The sequence below is a fragment of the Phasianus colchicus genome, chromosome 2 (genome assembly GCF_987193195.1).
Source record: "Phasianus colchicus chromosome 2, bPhaCol1.hap1.1, whole genome shotgun sequence".
Lineage (NCBI taxonomy): Eukaryota > Metazoa > Chordata > Aves > Galliformes > Phasianidae > Phasianus > Phasianus colchicus.
The window spans coordinates 4,223,572-4,238,807 of record NC_143437.1 but is presented as its reverse complement, the minus strand read 5'-3'; the positions used below and the strand labels follow the sequence as shown (position 1 = coordinate 4,238,807).

Here is a 15,236-nt window from a genome sequence, read left to right as displayed (position 1 = left end):
CCCGACTGGAGTGATATCCAGTTGTTACTAGTCTCCATGACAGAGACAGAAAATGATCTAATTTTGAAAACAGCCCAGAATTTGGCTGGGGATACTTTGCGGGGTGGAAATGTGGACATAAAAGATCATTTCCCTCTGCAGGACTCTCATTGGGACCCACACAGAGGAGCAGAACGAGATCTTTTAGAAGCCTACCGAGGATGGGTGGTAAAAGAGATGGAAAGGGCTATTCCTAAAACAACCAATTGGTCTGCCTTATATGCTATTAGGCAGGGTCCAAAAGAAACCCCCTCAGAATTCCTGGACTGAGGCCCCTACTTTGTGGCCAGAATAGTACAAGTGAGCATGATATTGGGGATTGATTGGCAATTACATACACCTTATCGACCTCAGTCAGGTGGACAAGTAGAGAAAATGAATCATTTGTTAAAATTACAGATAATCAAGCTTGGCCAGGAGGCAGGAATACCCTGGCCCCAAGTGCTGCCTTTGGCTTTATTAAGGATTCGAACAAAATCCCAAACCAAGGAAGGACTAAGTCCACTTGAGATCCTTTATGGGAGACCTCACCCAGTACAAAAAGGAACTTCTGCACAAATAGGGGAGGAACTTTTGAGCAGATATGTAATTAAGTTGCAAAAACAATTAAAGGATATTGAGAAGGTGGTGTTTAATAGCAGGGCACGAGGCCTGGATGGTCTGGTACATAATGTATTGCCTGGAGATTATGTGTATGTTAAATCCCTCTGAGATCCTCCTCTAGAACCAAGGTGGGAAGGACCTTATCAAGTACTCCTAACCATGCACAGGGCAATCAAGGTGGAAGGATTGATACCATGGATACATTACACCTGCCTAAAGAAGACTGTCTGACTGCAGTGGACTGTGAGGGAAAAAGGACCCCTCTGACTAACAATTAAGAAAAATGTATAAATTATGCGTTGTAATTAACCTTATAAGATTTGCTTTAGCCTGGGAAGGTAATAGCTACCTAAATGTTACTCAGGTAGTAGCCCAAAATTTTAACCTAACAAGTTGTTGGATATGTACGGCCCTCCCCAGAGGGGGGGGGGTGTCAGTCTACGGGTTAGTAGCACTTAATTGGACAATTCCAAATTGGGTGGAACATGGGGAATGTAAGTATGGAATAGAGGATAAATTACAAAAGGGCCTGAAGTTCGATCAGTTGATTATTAATTCTTCTAAGTCGATCTTTGTGGATAGGGAAAATGATAGTGAAATTAGTGTGAAAGTCGGGTGGCGAAATTTAACAGGTATAGGATGTAGTTGGGAATATGGGAATTCGGGGACAGTATCAGGACTCAGTGAGACTACAAGGTGGAAGTAGGGCATAGGGTGCGATCCTAGAACAAGTAAAAATTCATCTTGGCCTATAGATAAGAATGTATTTGGGATTGTGGGAATGCGAACATCTTTTACCCAACAAGAGGGTATGTCTAATCCATGCAGATTACCTTATAGATACTGGTGGTTATGTGGGGATGGACAGGTGCGAAAGGCACTGCGTCCAAATTGGATGGGAACATGCACTTCAGGATACTTGGTACCTCAGACCATGGTGCATGAGGAAATACCATGGGGACTCTTGAGAATCCTTTGGAGATGGGTGAGAAGAGTAATAAATCCCTTGGTAGAAAAACCAACTGATTTCCACAGCTTTGTGAGATGGCTCATCCCATCTCTGGGAGTAAGTGAGCTGGAATCGTTAATATTTTGGCCACTCTAGAGAGAATGGAGAACGCTACTGCTGATGCAATCAAAGCATTACAAGTTGAGATTTCAATGCTTAGTAAGGTTGTATTACAAAATAGAATGGCGTTGGATCTCCTAACAGCCGAAGAGGGAGGGGTTTGTGTGATAATTAATCAGAGCTGTTGTGCTTACGTAGACAAGACTCAAAGGATAGAGACTGATCTACAGGCAATATGGGAAAACACTAAATTAATTCATCAGGTAATGATGGACAATACCTCATTCGGATTCACAGAATTGTGGGAAAAACTTACCAGCTGGTTACCTAATTTTGCATGGCTAAAGCAACTCTTTCTGGCTTATATTATTATAATCATCTTGCTCATTTTAATGTGTATTGCAATGAGATGTGTATTATGGATATGCAATACTTCTGGGGATAGTTATGAGAATGGAAAAAGCACAAGCTAAGGCAGAAAGTAGAAAGTGGGAGTTATTTCAAAACTTCCCTTTTCCCGAATGGAGTAATCTAGCAAAAGAATTTGCTAGGTTCAGGAAAAAGGGGGGACTGAGTTAGGAGAGGACAAACTGAGGGTTAACAATTGTATAGGAATGTGAGTAAGGAGAGGACAAGATAAGGGTTAACCACTGTATAGGAATGTGAGTAAGGAGAGGACAAGATAAGGGTTAACTACTGTATAGGAATGCAGGTAAGCAGGATGTGAGGCCAGATAAGAAAAGAACATCTCAAAACTCTATTGTGAACTTGAAGAAACATTACACAAGGAATGGGTCAGGATGGGATTACTTCTGGTGAAGACAATGAGCCTTCATCCCATGAGCACCAGAAGGATAGGAATTCTGGGAAAATCATTGGTTATGTATTAGTTCTTGGTACAGATTAGGCCTATATCTGTACCAAGCTTTTGCCCTACATTGGGCAAGATAGGCAGAAATATCCCCCTTGAACCCGGTTCCTGCGCAGCACTGATTAAAACATACCTGCTTCATAATCAAACTCTGGGTTGTGGAGTCTGATTCCACGAGTCAGAATGAAAAAAACAGCAAAGCCCAACCTCGTCAGAAAGAGTCGCTGCTCAACTAGCTTCAAAAATAACCCCAGTACGTACCTGGTTGCATGCTCAGAGTCACCCTACTGGGTTTTCTTTTGCCTCTGTCAAAAATGTGTTTTCTACCACGTTTGGAATATCCCTGTTGTTTTAAAGTGGGAAACGTAAAGCTCCGCACTGAGCAAAAAGCATTAAAAAACAAATCTTTTCTGTTGTATTCTCCTGTGTTTTCTGCAAGAATTTGGTGCCTATAAAAGCCCAGAGACAAAAGGGAAGCATGTGTCACCTTCTCAACAAAAAGGCTGCAAAATCTCAGTTTTATGTAAATAAGCACACGCTGCTCCCAGGGCTTTAAAACCGGGGAATGCTGAAAACGTCTATAGTTCCTCAACTCAAGTGTTGCTCCTGGGCAATACTATAATATTCATTAAAGAACTCATTTATCAACAGATACCACATGTCAGAGTTTTCCAGCACGGCTTCCTGACACTGCTCTGAAAATGATGCTTAAGAGACAAAACCTGAAATGGAAAGCGATAATCCGGGATTCTTTTGCCTGCTGTTTGGCCCCACAGTAGTGATTAGCAACTAAAAAAGTAAAGATTTACACTATATCCTTTCTGATAACGTTGAGCGTTATGCTTTATTTTCCAAATCATTAGCATGCACAAGAATGACCTCATGGTGAACAGATGCACTTGGATATGGCAGTGATTAGATCAGTCCTCTCAGCAGTCAAGTGTGCCCATTTCAATTAACCCTTTGAAGCACCAACTGCAAGCCCACGGTGCTGAAAAGCAGGGCTGGAGGTTCTCTCCAAAACAGAAATCTGCCCTTGCGAGCCTAACAATGCTGAGTATGAGGGTTTCTCTGGTCAAAGGGCTATTTCTTTTCCTTTCCAGAACGTCCACCTATTTCCATTTTCTAAGAGTTAACACAGTTCTGGATCCCAGTCTCAAATGAACAAAGCCACTGCTTTTTAGCCACCAGAGGTAATTGAAGTTGGAACGTTTTGTATCTGTTTGCACCTGTTCAGTTTTTATTCCTTTTTAAAGCATACGCAAGCATTTCGCTGAATAATTGTTTTCCTTTTTTTTTTGGCTGAGGGAGCAAGAACAGAAAAAGATAGCAGCTTAAAAACCCATCCTTTAAAAGGAGAGAAATCTGCAGAGGGAAAGGATAAGAATAATTCAGTAGTGTTGGATTACTGAGGATTTCCTGGGCTGCCTCTCATACCCAGCCTAATTAAAATACAGCATGTAATGTACCAGTTTAACAACAAAGGACTGTATTCTCATCTTTTGTTCCTAATCTGCACATCCCCTAAATGAGTTCAGGGACGCCCGTTCTGCCCACCAGCCTGCATGTGCAGCGTATAAGAAGGACAGGGCTATCTGTGATACGTAGAGGGACTTTAAAGCTCTGTTCCTGAAAACAGCAAGGGAGCTATTTTCGTGCATACAGCCAAGCACCTGCAGGATTATGTGTGATATGGGAGGCTAAGCAAAGGCGTGTTTTAAGAAGCCCGCGTCCCGTCTGAACCTAGGGGAGGCATCCCTGGAGACAGCCTCAGGAAACAGAAAAACAGCTCAGTCAAGGAACACTACAAAAACACGTGGCATTAACAGCCACATATTCAATTCATATAATCGCTTTGGTTTCCTTCTTGTACTGCACTGACTGCTTAAACCAATTTTAATTTTAATAAACGTGTACTTGCTGACCCTTTTTATCGTGCAGGAGTACAGGCAGTGATGGCAGGATTAGAAAGAAGTGGCACTCAGAATGAGATCAGAGAAGAAATAACCTTAAAATTGACCCTAAAAGTTTAAAAGCTAGGCAGGGCTGGCAGTTTCAGCTGGGAGAAAGAGAGCAAATCCAGCCCTGTGCCAGCTCCATACACACACTCCTCCACCAGCCACTTCTTCCCTCTTCCCTCACTTCACTTGCACAGCCATTCCCCTCGGCCATCCCACCAGCACGTCGCTTTGCAGCCCTGTCTGATCACTGACGGGGTGAAGAGTTGGCTGCAAATGTATCCAGACTTCACCTGGGTTGCTTCTGGATTTCAAAGGAAACATACCGTGGTTTAAGGAAAGATCAAAGCATGCCTCGTCCTCTGCTAGACAAAGTGTCAGCCTTGTGCGTGGAGCTCAGAGTGGGAAACAAAGCAGAAAGTACTCAGTATTACAGGGTGCTGCTGGGGCTCTGTTCTCAGGTGTTTCCCAGCTCTGAGAGTGCCAGGGCCATACTGAGAGTCAGCAAGCTACAGGTTACCCTCCTCTGGATGCTGGTGGCACACCTGTTAGCACCCACAAAGAACACGCCTGGCTGGGTGTCCTGCCCATGGGGAGCCTCCGCTGCCTCCAGGCTGACTGAAGTGTGTCATGGTCAGTGCTTGGTGTAACTATGCACTATGTAACTATCTTCAGGGCAGCTACCAACACAACTCTTAGTGACACTCAACTAAATATGCATGTAAACGAGCAGACAATTTGGGCAGACTCCTTCAAAGAGAGCACACCCTGAGGCATGGATTCACATCCTTGCCAGGACTCGTCCCATTACGAAAACACTATTTTTACACACCAGTGGAGCTATTCTGGACTCATTCTTGCCCCACAATCACTTACAGAGCCCATAGGAGAGGAACACTGGGTTGCTGTGTGAAGCTTCCTGCACGGTCCCTGGCTGCAGCCTGGACTGTGGCTGTTTATCCTTGCCCATCACTGGCCAAGAAGGAATTAGGAGACCGATAACCTGGCACCAGGTGGAGATTTTGACCCCAAAAATCACAACCAGACTCTGGCTTCTCCAATGGGAAGAAAACCCTAACATTTGGAGCCTGTATATCAGGACCCGAGAGTGGCAGGTCATAAAAACATAAACTCATGACATCATAAACTGATGTCCAAGTACTAATTATCTAACAGTGTTCTGAGAAACGTAAGCGGACATCAGCAAAGTAATTTTGCATATCAGATACATCACCTAATTCAGAAAGCGTGACTACTGCATTATCAAATGAATCTGTCCTTGCCTGCCCAACTAAATTTCACCAGAGAAAGATCTCTGCGTGCTGTGAGAGAAAGTGAGAAACAGAGCAACGCACCTAAAATATACTGAGGTGTCTACTTCTTTTCCTGATGCGTCAACAGACAAATGATTCAAAGTGCTAACAACACTGGGCACGAAATCTACATTTCTATTGAAACTGATAATTTCTTTTTGTCTCAGACTTTTGGCACAGCGTATAAAAGAATTTAATTCACAGCTGTTCTACTTTTTAATGTAGAAAACATTAATCAAAGCTTTAAGTTATAAGCTTTTCTAATGTTGTTTAGTATTCCAGTTCAACAAAGATCAATAGAGGCCATTCCTGTGTTTCTTGACGCCTCTCCAGGAAGCAGAGGCGCGATTATGTAAATAGCACTGGCTCCCCTTTACTTCTGCCAGCTTGCTTATCTCCAAAGCCTTCTGCCTGCTGCTACTGGCGACCAATGCAAGGACATGCATATACCTCTTATCTCCCAACAAAGCTCTGAAAACGCACGGATTGGAGCCAGTAATGTTAAACAATGATGCACGGCTGATTTTATTGGTAACTGATTTATTTTAGGAAATCTAATTTCTTCCTTCAATTTTTTTTCAGTTTAGATGGGAGATATTTGCTAACAAGTCAGGCGAGAGAGAAATAGAGCAGATGTTCTTCAACATTTATACAGGTCTGAAATAATCTATTAAACAACCCGAAAGTGTAGTGGGAAATAATTAGCAAGTGCCAGTTTCACCCAAGGAGTGTAAAAAGAGGATTAAGGAATCTTTGTTCAAGAATCCAACAGGCAGTGACCATACACATCTTGAGGTTGGAAAAGCAAATCTTGAGGGCACTGGAAATCTGCATTTTAGAATCAATGTTTCCTTTGAAGACACATTTATTTAAACTTAATTAAAACAGCGAAGTTTGGCTCTTTGGATTTTGCATGCTAACTTAAGATCTCAATGGGACATGTAAGGAATAAATTCACACAGGCATTAAACGTTCATCTTTCAATGGGGCTGATGAATGGTTGCCAGCATAAAGGTGTGTATACACACACATGCGGAATTATCCATACCTAACATATTAAAATGAAAGAACTGAACAGGTTCCAGGCCAGGTGCTGGAAGAAAGCCTGCAATTTGCTCATATGTATTGAAGGCAAATGCTAGCGTTCCGCACACGGCTATGATTTTCCAACGGAACACCATTCTTACATTTCTTTTTCATTAATCCCTGACCCTGGTATCTCAGCAGCATAATCCCCATTTAGCATTAGTAGCAACGGCTTCTACTGCGAGGAACTATTTTTCGATAAGTAAGCACCGATTCAGGCAAAGCTTTTGAACAGCATATTCCCAGCTCAGCAAGAAACCTGCACTCCTGAATGAACCGGAGCACATTACTGAGAGAAAGTTCATTAACCTTGCTAGATTCGAGGGTTAACAGGATAGCTGAAGAAAGGAACAGAGTGAATAGCTCTGATGCAAAACAAATTAAAATGAATGTCATCATTCCTTTTGATATTCATTAGTTGATTCAGGGGAAGAATGGTGTTCTTAAATTTGCAAGCATTTATCTACAAAAAACAGGTGTACATCTGCTGCTCAAGTGCTTCTTAGTGCGAAAGAGAAGAATAACGTGTAGAGACTCACCAGTTCCACCCAGGGAGTAGCTGGGAGAGGGAGAAAAGACCTGAGCGGCAAAATCCTCAAATGTCATTACTTCTTTGTGGTTCTGGATTATTGCTTCAAGATACAGAGCTCTTTCCTCGTAGCTGCAACAGCCAGGTTAAGGAACTGTGTGCACAGAATAAAATGCTGTTACGTGACGTGCAAACCCACTGAAACACTAACAAAGCCACACACTGGCATAGAGGACCCGAGCTGCACTACACTGCTTAACGCTGCTAAACGCAAGCAGCCTCCTTGCTTGAAATTACAGACGATACTTTTAGCTTCATCAGTGAAAAGGAGCAGCTTGGTAGGTCCGGTGAGATGCTGCAGTTACCAAAGGGTGAAACCTCAGCTTCCCCAGTGCAGGCTTTTTGAAACCACAACCCAACTTTAAGAGAAATTAGGCGTACTGGAAGTTCGTATTCCTGTTAAAATAACCCTGTCAGACTAGAAGAAATGATCAGAAGGGGAGGAAAGCTGCAGGATAGAGGAGAAAAAAAACCCCATGTTTATTCGATCATTATGCGTTTAAAAGAAATTAACAGTAAGCGACACAAATCCCCGGGGCGCGAAGTTGATATTTAAGGCAGATGTAGTATTATGTATCCTAAATGAACGACACGGATTGAAAAAAAAAAAACACAAAACAACCACACACAAAAAAAACTTGCACGCGTTATTGTCTGCATAATGCAGACCACAAAGCAATCTAAAATCAAGACTATTGCCTTTTAATTAAAACTCGGCAACCTGGAACACACAGCATTCAAATGTGTAATCAAAAACCAGTCACCAATAAAACTTACAAGCGTAACAAGCTGAAGCAACTTTCCAGCTGTCTTAATAGGACCCCTGCTTGCGGCAGCTTTTCAGAGCGGAGAAAGCAAATCTTTTCCTTTTGTGTGCAGCTTCTGTTTTCTCAGAAGGTGAATCATACACTTCCAATAACGGGATAACGCCTGAAACAAACCTACAATGGGCTGAAGAACCTCACGTATGACTTTATGAATTAGCGCTCGCAGGCGCCCGTATGACATCTCATTCTCCGTTTCCTCATTTAAAACAAAAGTTTTCAGATCCCCATTGTGTTTCTGTTGTGTGGAAATGCATTACGAGTTTGCAAGGGCTGCTACGGGGGGAGAAAAGGGCAATTTAAATTTAGAAACGAGGAGCGTACAGTGGAACGCCAGCGACAACATAACGCAGGTGAGGGTATTTAGAACTGAAAAGCATTACTAATTAATACTGAAGTGCCATTTGCGACTTTCATTGTGTTAACAAAAATGCTTTGAAATGGCTTTAAAAAAAATAAATAAAATCGGAGCACTTAGAAATGGGAGGCGGTGGCCGTAGTGTTGTGCCTCACTGGGGGGAGCGATGGCGTGCCAGTTGATAGAGCCGCTGCGACGGCAAAAAAAGGAAACAACGGCAGCGCTGGCTCTCATGCTAGTGGAGAAGGGCAGATATGCGATAAATCTTCTTACAAACTTCCCGTGGAAGCCCGGAGAAAGAGAATCAATAGATGCCGTTTCAGAGCGTGCACCTGCTGACAGCGTTATTTGTTTAGCGGTGCTCCCTTTTCTCCCCTAAGCCCAGGAGAACGCATTCCTGATAGCGCAAGCATTAGCCCGCCTGCATTCGGGGCTGCCTCCCTATTATGGGCTGAACTCCTGATGACTCTTGTTAATGAATAGGCTGCCAAACTTCCTCGGAGAGGAGGCACACGCCTGGGCCCTATTCTAAAGGGACTGACGGATGCCATTCACTTCTCATTACGAAGATGCTTATTCCGCGGCGCGCTCGGCTGTTGCCAGGGCCGTGCGGCGCACGCTCGGGCTGTCAGCGGGACGCGCAGGCCGCACGGCCGTCTGGCCAGCAGCCCCTCCGCCGCGGAGCTGGCACGTGCGGGCGCAGCGGGGAGGGAGCGAGGCGTGACAAATCGCTGAAAGGCTCCGGCCAAACCGACGGCTGCCGGCCACCTGAGCCCGCCGCCCCGCCGTCCGCAACGCCCGGCCTGCCGTGCGCCCTGCGGCCTGCTCCGGGCCGCGCTTCCAGCCGGGAGGGGAGGACGGGAAGGCTCTCTGCGCTGCGCCTAATGACGTCCCGCTGCCTAATGAAAGGCCTCGCACGTCGAGCACATAAGCCGGCAATGCGCCGAACAACTGCTGACACACCGCGACTTTGTACCGGTTTCCCTGAATACCGTGTGGAAAAACAGAGGGTTTCGGTGATGCTCGGGGCATGTCTCTTAGAGCCCATAAAAAGCAAAGGACCGTAGCCATTCAGATGGGCAACCGCAAGAGAAGCACTCAAACTCACTGCTGGGAGCTGGGTACACCAGCACCCACAGCCATACAGACTCAATGCACCCCCTCATCACCATCCCTCGCAGCTCAGCATCCTCCAGGTGACCAAGCAGGACAGCAGCCAGCTCTAATTTTACCTAACTTCAGGAGTTTTCGTCAGGGACATCACAAGCTCTGAAAGGAAAATTGCTACTTCACTATTTCAGCGTCATTACATTAGGTGGCTGTCAGATACACTGGAGCTCCAAAGGATGGAGCTCCATAGTACCTGGAAATTCCTTGTTAAGCAATGGAACAGGCTCCACAGGGAGGTGGTTGAGTCACCATCCCTGGACGTGCTTAAAAACCATTTGGATGTGGTGCTCAGGGACATCATTTAGCAGACAGACATTAAGAGTTAGGGTAGTTTGGTTAGGTTGCTCGATGATCTTTAAGGTCTTTTCCAACCTGAGCAATTCTATGATTCTAATGCATTCTGGGAATCCAAGAGCATCCGAAGAATGCCAGTACAAGGTGGATGAGGAGAAGAAGGCTTGGAGATCAGCAATCTGTGGCTGTTTGTACCACAACAGTCTGAAACAGTCCCTAAAACATCAGTCTCAAGAAGCTTCCTCTCCATCACCATGTAAGCCTGACTCCCTTGTGGTAACTGCTAGCACCGTGCTGCTAAGATTGCAGCCACTGCACTTTTGTTGCACCTTCACCCTGAAGGACCAGGGACCTGATTTTACTTACTTAAACACACTGGAAGATTAAACCAGATCTGTTTAACGCGAAATTCATGTCACAGCTTTGCAGTGTGCACATGATGTAAAGCTGCCCCCCAACATGAAGCCCGGCCATATTATTCAGATGAAACCAATGCTTGCACAGTGCTGTATAAACTACTATTTACTAAAAAAAATGCTTTGCATGTATCAGCAACCCAACCTTCACAGCTCATTGCTATGCCACGGGTTGAGCGGGGCCAAGAGAAAGCCTAAAGTGCCTGGCTGGCGGTGCTGCAAAAGCCTCAAGGCCAGACTGCTGAAGTGAAGCATGCAAATCATTTCTGGGGATGGCCTGGCTGCAGAGATGGGTTATGATCTTGAACCCTACACCGCTGAAGGAGCTGGACAGCTGGCTTCCCTGATTAACTAAGCCCCCATTTATCTGAAGGTTTTGGGTGTCCCTTGAGATCTCCAGATAAATGGGGTTATACCAGACATTCAAAGAAGCTGATCAAAAGCAGCCTCTTTTAATATGTATGGCAATTTGACCCATCTCTTACACAATTGCATTATTTTACATTTTACTTCTACCACGACAAACTCCAGAGCAAAATGCTTTCAATAGGCACAAACACTTCCATTTATTTATATCCATACACTGAATGGCACAGAGAGCCACAAGAAGGCACACATGGCCATAAATATATATGAATGCGTGACAGCAGGAATTTATCTCCAATTTGAATATGGCAAATCTCAGTATTTGACCATTATGAGTTTTTATAAATATTTTATCACTGGATCAGTTATTTTAACCATTCAGGCGTATAATGCAAGCTGTGTGACAGAAGAACCTCCACAGTCCTTGTTGTCTATGTTCAGTAGATGAACAGAGCCAACTTGAGGTCCAGACCTGTCCAACATCTCTTTCTCTGGACACACACGTCCTGTTGTATCATAAAGGTGCATTTAGAAACAAGGAATGCAGAAAATAATTACTCAAATAGATCCTGAAAATACAAAAACCTAAACTCTGTGCTGACCTCAAGGAAAAATATGAGGTACTGATCACTACTGACAGCAGTGGCCAGCAATTCCTTCTTTACACCATTTTTGGAGAACAAAATCATTTTGGTAACATTCTCATATTGCTAATCTATGGGAAGAATCACGTATTTTGTTGTCATAGCACTCTTTTCATGCAAACAAAAGCCAAAATGCTTAGTGGGTTCTGAACAGGCAAAGTGAGAACTGCTGGGCGACCCTTCACAGCTTGCTGTTTTGTGGTGTGCCAGTGCCAAGGGGCTCCATCCCACACCAGGACCCAACGGCTGCACGAGGAGCACATGCTAACACGACTGTTCCTCTGGCTCCAGAGGGATTGTTAATGCCGACTATTGGCATGAACTGATTGCAATTCCCATCTGTGATGCAAATCCTACCCCGAGAAGGGCTTTCAGGGCATCTGGCCAGTGGAGAAGCTGGAAGGATAGAAGCAGACAGCTCTTTCCAGCCCATCAAGACTACATGCATGACTACACGTCAATTCCTACTTCCAACCACACAGGGAGACTTGAAGGAAAGAGAAATTCTTGGAATGTTCTTCTTAAATGCAAGAAGTACATTTCTCAAATCTCCCCAGGAGCTTCCAGCTTCACGGATGCTCATACAGGTGACTACACAGGTATTGTGCAGGCAACACTCAGAAAATCCATTTTGCAAATAGTTTTCTAAGGCTGAGGAAGGTGCTGGAGTAAGCTTCTGTTTTACTGTCCATCCTTTTAAGATTTCAGTACCAAAGAACTACAGATAAGTATTTCTCACTGTCACTTTTATTTCAATATCCTCTTAATTTGCACCATGAGAACCAAATATGGTTTCATAAAAAGGTTTTCTTCCTGCCACAATGACAGCAGTTTGAAAAACAAGCACCAATATAAATGTTTGGGACTTACCAAGGCAGAACAGAAGAGGGGCCATAAAATTGAAGCTAACAAATGTGGTGGTAAGATGACCTTTATATGCCTAATTGTTCTCCTCACAGCTCTGGATACTACAGAGCTACCATGCTTTTAATGTGCTGTGATGGGTAATTGCAGTGTGAAACTCAATACTCTTCAGTCACTTACGGGCTACTGGCTGTCACCACTGCATAAATTTAACTGAAAACTTTTGGGGGATTTTTAGTAACATATATCCTTCATTGAACAGGTGCAATTAAAATGTACCTGTCAGCAACTGTAGATTTACTTTCTTTTTTCTTTTTCAACCAAAGTAGCTAAGATTAAAGCTAATTAGAGAGTGATGCACTTTTAAGAACTGTTAGCATAACATGGGAGACCATCAGGAGAGGCTGCCTCTATGGAACTGTCCAACTCGAAGCAACAGCTGCGAGTGAGTTGGCCCCGTGCCCCACGCCAGCCCTGAGGATGTGGGGACTTACAAAGCACTGATGGAGATGGGCCTTCAACCACAGTACAGAACAACAAATTACCTGCAGCTGCTCGGTCGCACAGCAGACTTCCACAGCACTTCCAAAATGTGCTGACACAGTTGTTTCCCCAAAGATGATCCCTACCTTCCAAAGGAAGGTGAAACTGAACAACGCCAAGGTTGTGTTTCACGTTGCTTGACACCAGCTCCTTGGAAATGAAGTCATGTCGCAGCAAAAGCCGATGGCAGGGCGCTGCCCAACTTGTGCTGTGAGCTTCAGGCCTGGGATGTCAGTGATCTGTGGCACATTAGTCATGGCAAGTGCTGCAGGGGAGACTTTTGCATTTATTATGAATAAGGCGGAAAACAAGCTTTCATCTTAATTTACTACTACTCTTCCTCACAGCAAGCCCTTGGGACCAGATACATCTTGCCATTATAGACCAATCATGTAATGGTAGGAGTGAATAAGCAATGGGTTGCTTTCCCAACATGACACAATTCTATACTTAAACTCATGCTTATCCATATCTTAAGCTTCATTTATGCTAATGTAGAGTACTTGTAATGATGTCCTATCAGGTATTCTGTTTGTGCAGATACCTGCTCTGTTGAAAGAAATTGTTAGAAAGGCACAATGTCTCCTTTATCAGCTTTGCTTTAATTCACATCATTCTTAAGACAGAAGAAAGGCAATCCTGCAGCGATGCACAAAACAGTGGCAAACCACCAAACACACGTGGTGAGTTCTGTACTGTATACTCAGTTCTCTGCATAGCCAAAGTCCACTTAGCAGCTGTGCTCCAGGCACCACCACACTGGTTAGAATGACTGCAATATTTCAGTTGATTAAAATGATGCCACAACTGCCTGTATCAGTTACTGCAGCAGAAGGCCTAACTGCAGAGCACACAAAGATTTAACCACTAAGGTGCTCTCTCTGAAAAACACCTATCCTGCAAGGGCTGAGATGAGCTCCGTCACGCAAGTTTATGGCCAACCCATCAGTGAGGCATAATACGTTTTCTCTGGAAGCTCCCATATAGTTCCCTACCCCATTCTAAGAAATACCTTAAAAGATTGGAAGCTACCTTCCCCATGTCTCCAAGCAGGGAGATGCAAAGGTTCTCTCTCCTGAGGGCTCTGGGTGAGCTATCATCCAGCCACTTCCCCTGGTATGGTACTAGGGAAATAAGCTGGCAATAATAAGGATGTGAGAGGCACAGAGAGCACAGGAGACCTGTTCAGGAGAGGAACCTCCAGAGGAATCTCACAGGGAGCAGAACCCAGCCATTCGGTCAGCTTTGCCATTTGGGAATGGCATTCCCTTTGCCCATGCAGCTTTATTGTACAGGTCTAGAAGGAAAGCTGCCCAGTGGTGGCAGAGGACAAATCCCTAGCTTGGATTTGCACAGAGATCATTATAACACAGTGGCTGTCCCACTTTATCAGTGTATGTACAGCTGCCGATGCTCGTGTCCTGCAATTATCTGTCTTGTTCCACAAACCGGGTGATCATCAAGGGATAAATAACTGCAGGAAAGGTCACATGTTACCGAGCAATGCTTCCCCTGTGCTTTGTTGCAGTCTTAATTTTATTCAAACACTAACAAAATGCACCTATTTCAGTAACTCTGCTAATGAGCTGTTACTTTTGGGTATCGTAGAAAAAGAGCAAAGGTACAAAGGTTCAATTATTTGTCATTTCCTTATGCCTTCCAGTTCCTTCAAATTGGCTGCTTGAACACACAGACACAATATACCACCTTCGGTCTACTGCTGTTAAGTGCATAGCAGCAATACTATTCCCTTCTGTTGTTATTAGCATCTGTGTTATAGCAGACACACATTGCAGGGACGGGGAGGCTTTTTTGGAAAGCATGAGTATTTTTGCACTGAAACAGCATTCTAGTAATTTTTGCTGGGGAAGAACAGCCACAGGGTTTTCACAGCAGTTGAGAGCTGCCCAGGCTGCCCTGTGGGAGGGATGGCAAACCTCCTGACAGCTTTTATCAGGCAAATCGGGAGAACTTTTGCAAACTTCCACTCCGTTATAACAGCAATAAAGACCGACCGACAGATGCAAGCCTACGAACCAATGTCCTTCCAAACACGTAATCATTTCAGAGGTATCATTCAAGTGGCTGCAGAAATGACGGCTTCAGAAGGCTGACATTGTGCTGCACTAAAAGCCTTCACAAAACTTTGCGGAGAAAGAGCCGGCTCTGTTTGCATTGACCGGATGGCGTTTGCAATGCTCTTTCTTCAAAGGAAAAAAAGAATGACCG

At 44.3% G+C, this 15,236-nt stretch overlaps 2 protein-coding genes across 6 annotated transcripts in view; one reads left to right on the top strand and one right to left on the bottom strand.

Moving 5' to 3' along the window:
- RALGAPA2 (Ral GTPase activating protein catalytic subunit alpha 2) overlaps positions 1–15,236 on the bottom strand; it is a 122,225-nt gene that overhangs the window by 8,146 nt on the left and 98,843 nt on the right. For all 5 annotated transcript variants that reach the window (XM_090134602.1, XM_090134600.1, XM_090134599.1 and 2 more), the window contains one exon: positions 7,479–7,600. In XM_090134602.1, the coding sequence (XP_089990728.1) occupies positions 7,479–7,600 (122 nt within the window). The remainder of the gene's footprint in view (positions 1–7,478; positions 7,601–15,236) is intronic.
- On the top strand, positions 1,206–2,894 carry LOC149918824 (endogenous retroviral envelope protein HEMO-like). The gene is given in 2 exon segments (XM_090134604.1): positions 1,206–1,721; positions 1,724–2,894. Coding segments are annotated over 2 exon segments (759 nt in total). The 5' UTR covers positions 1,206–1,423; the 3' UTR covers positions 2,185–2,894.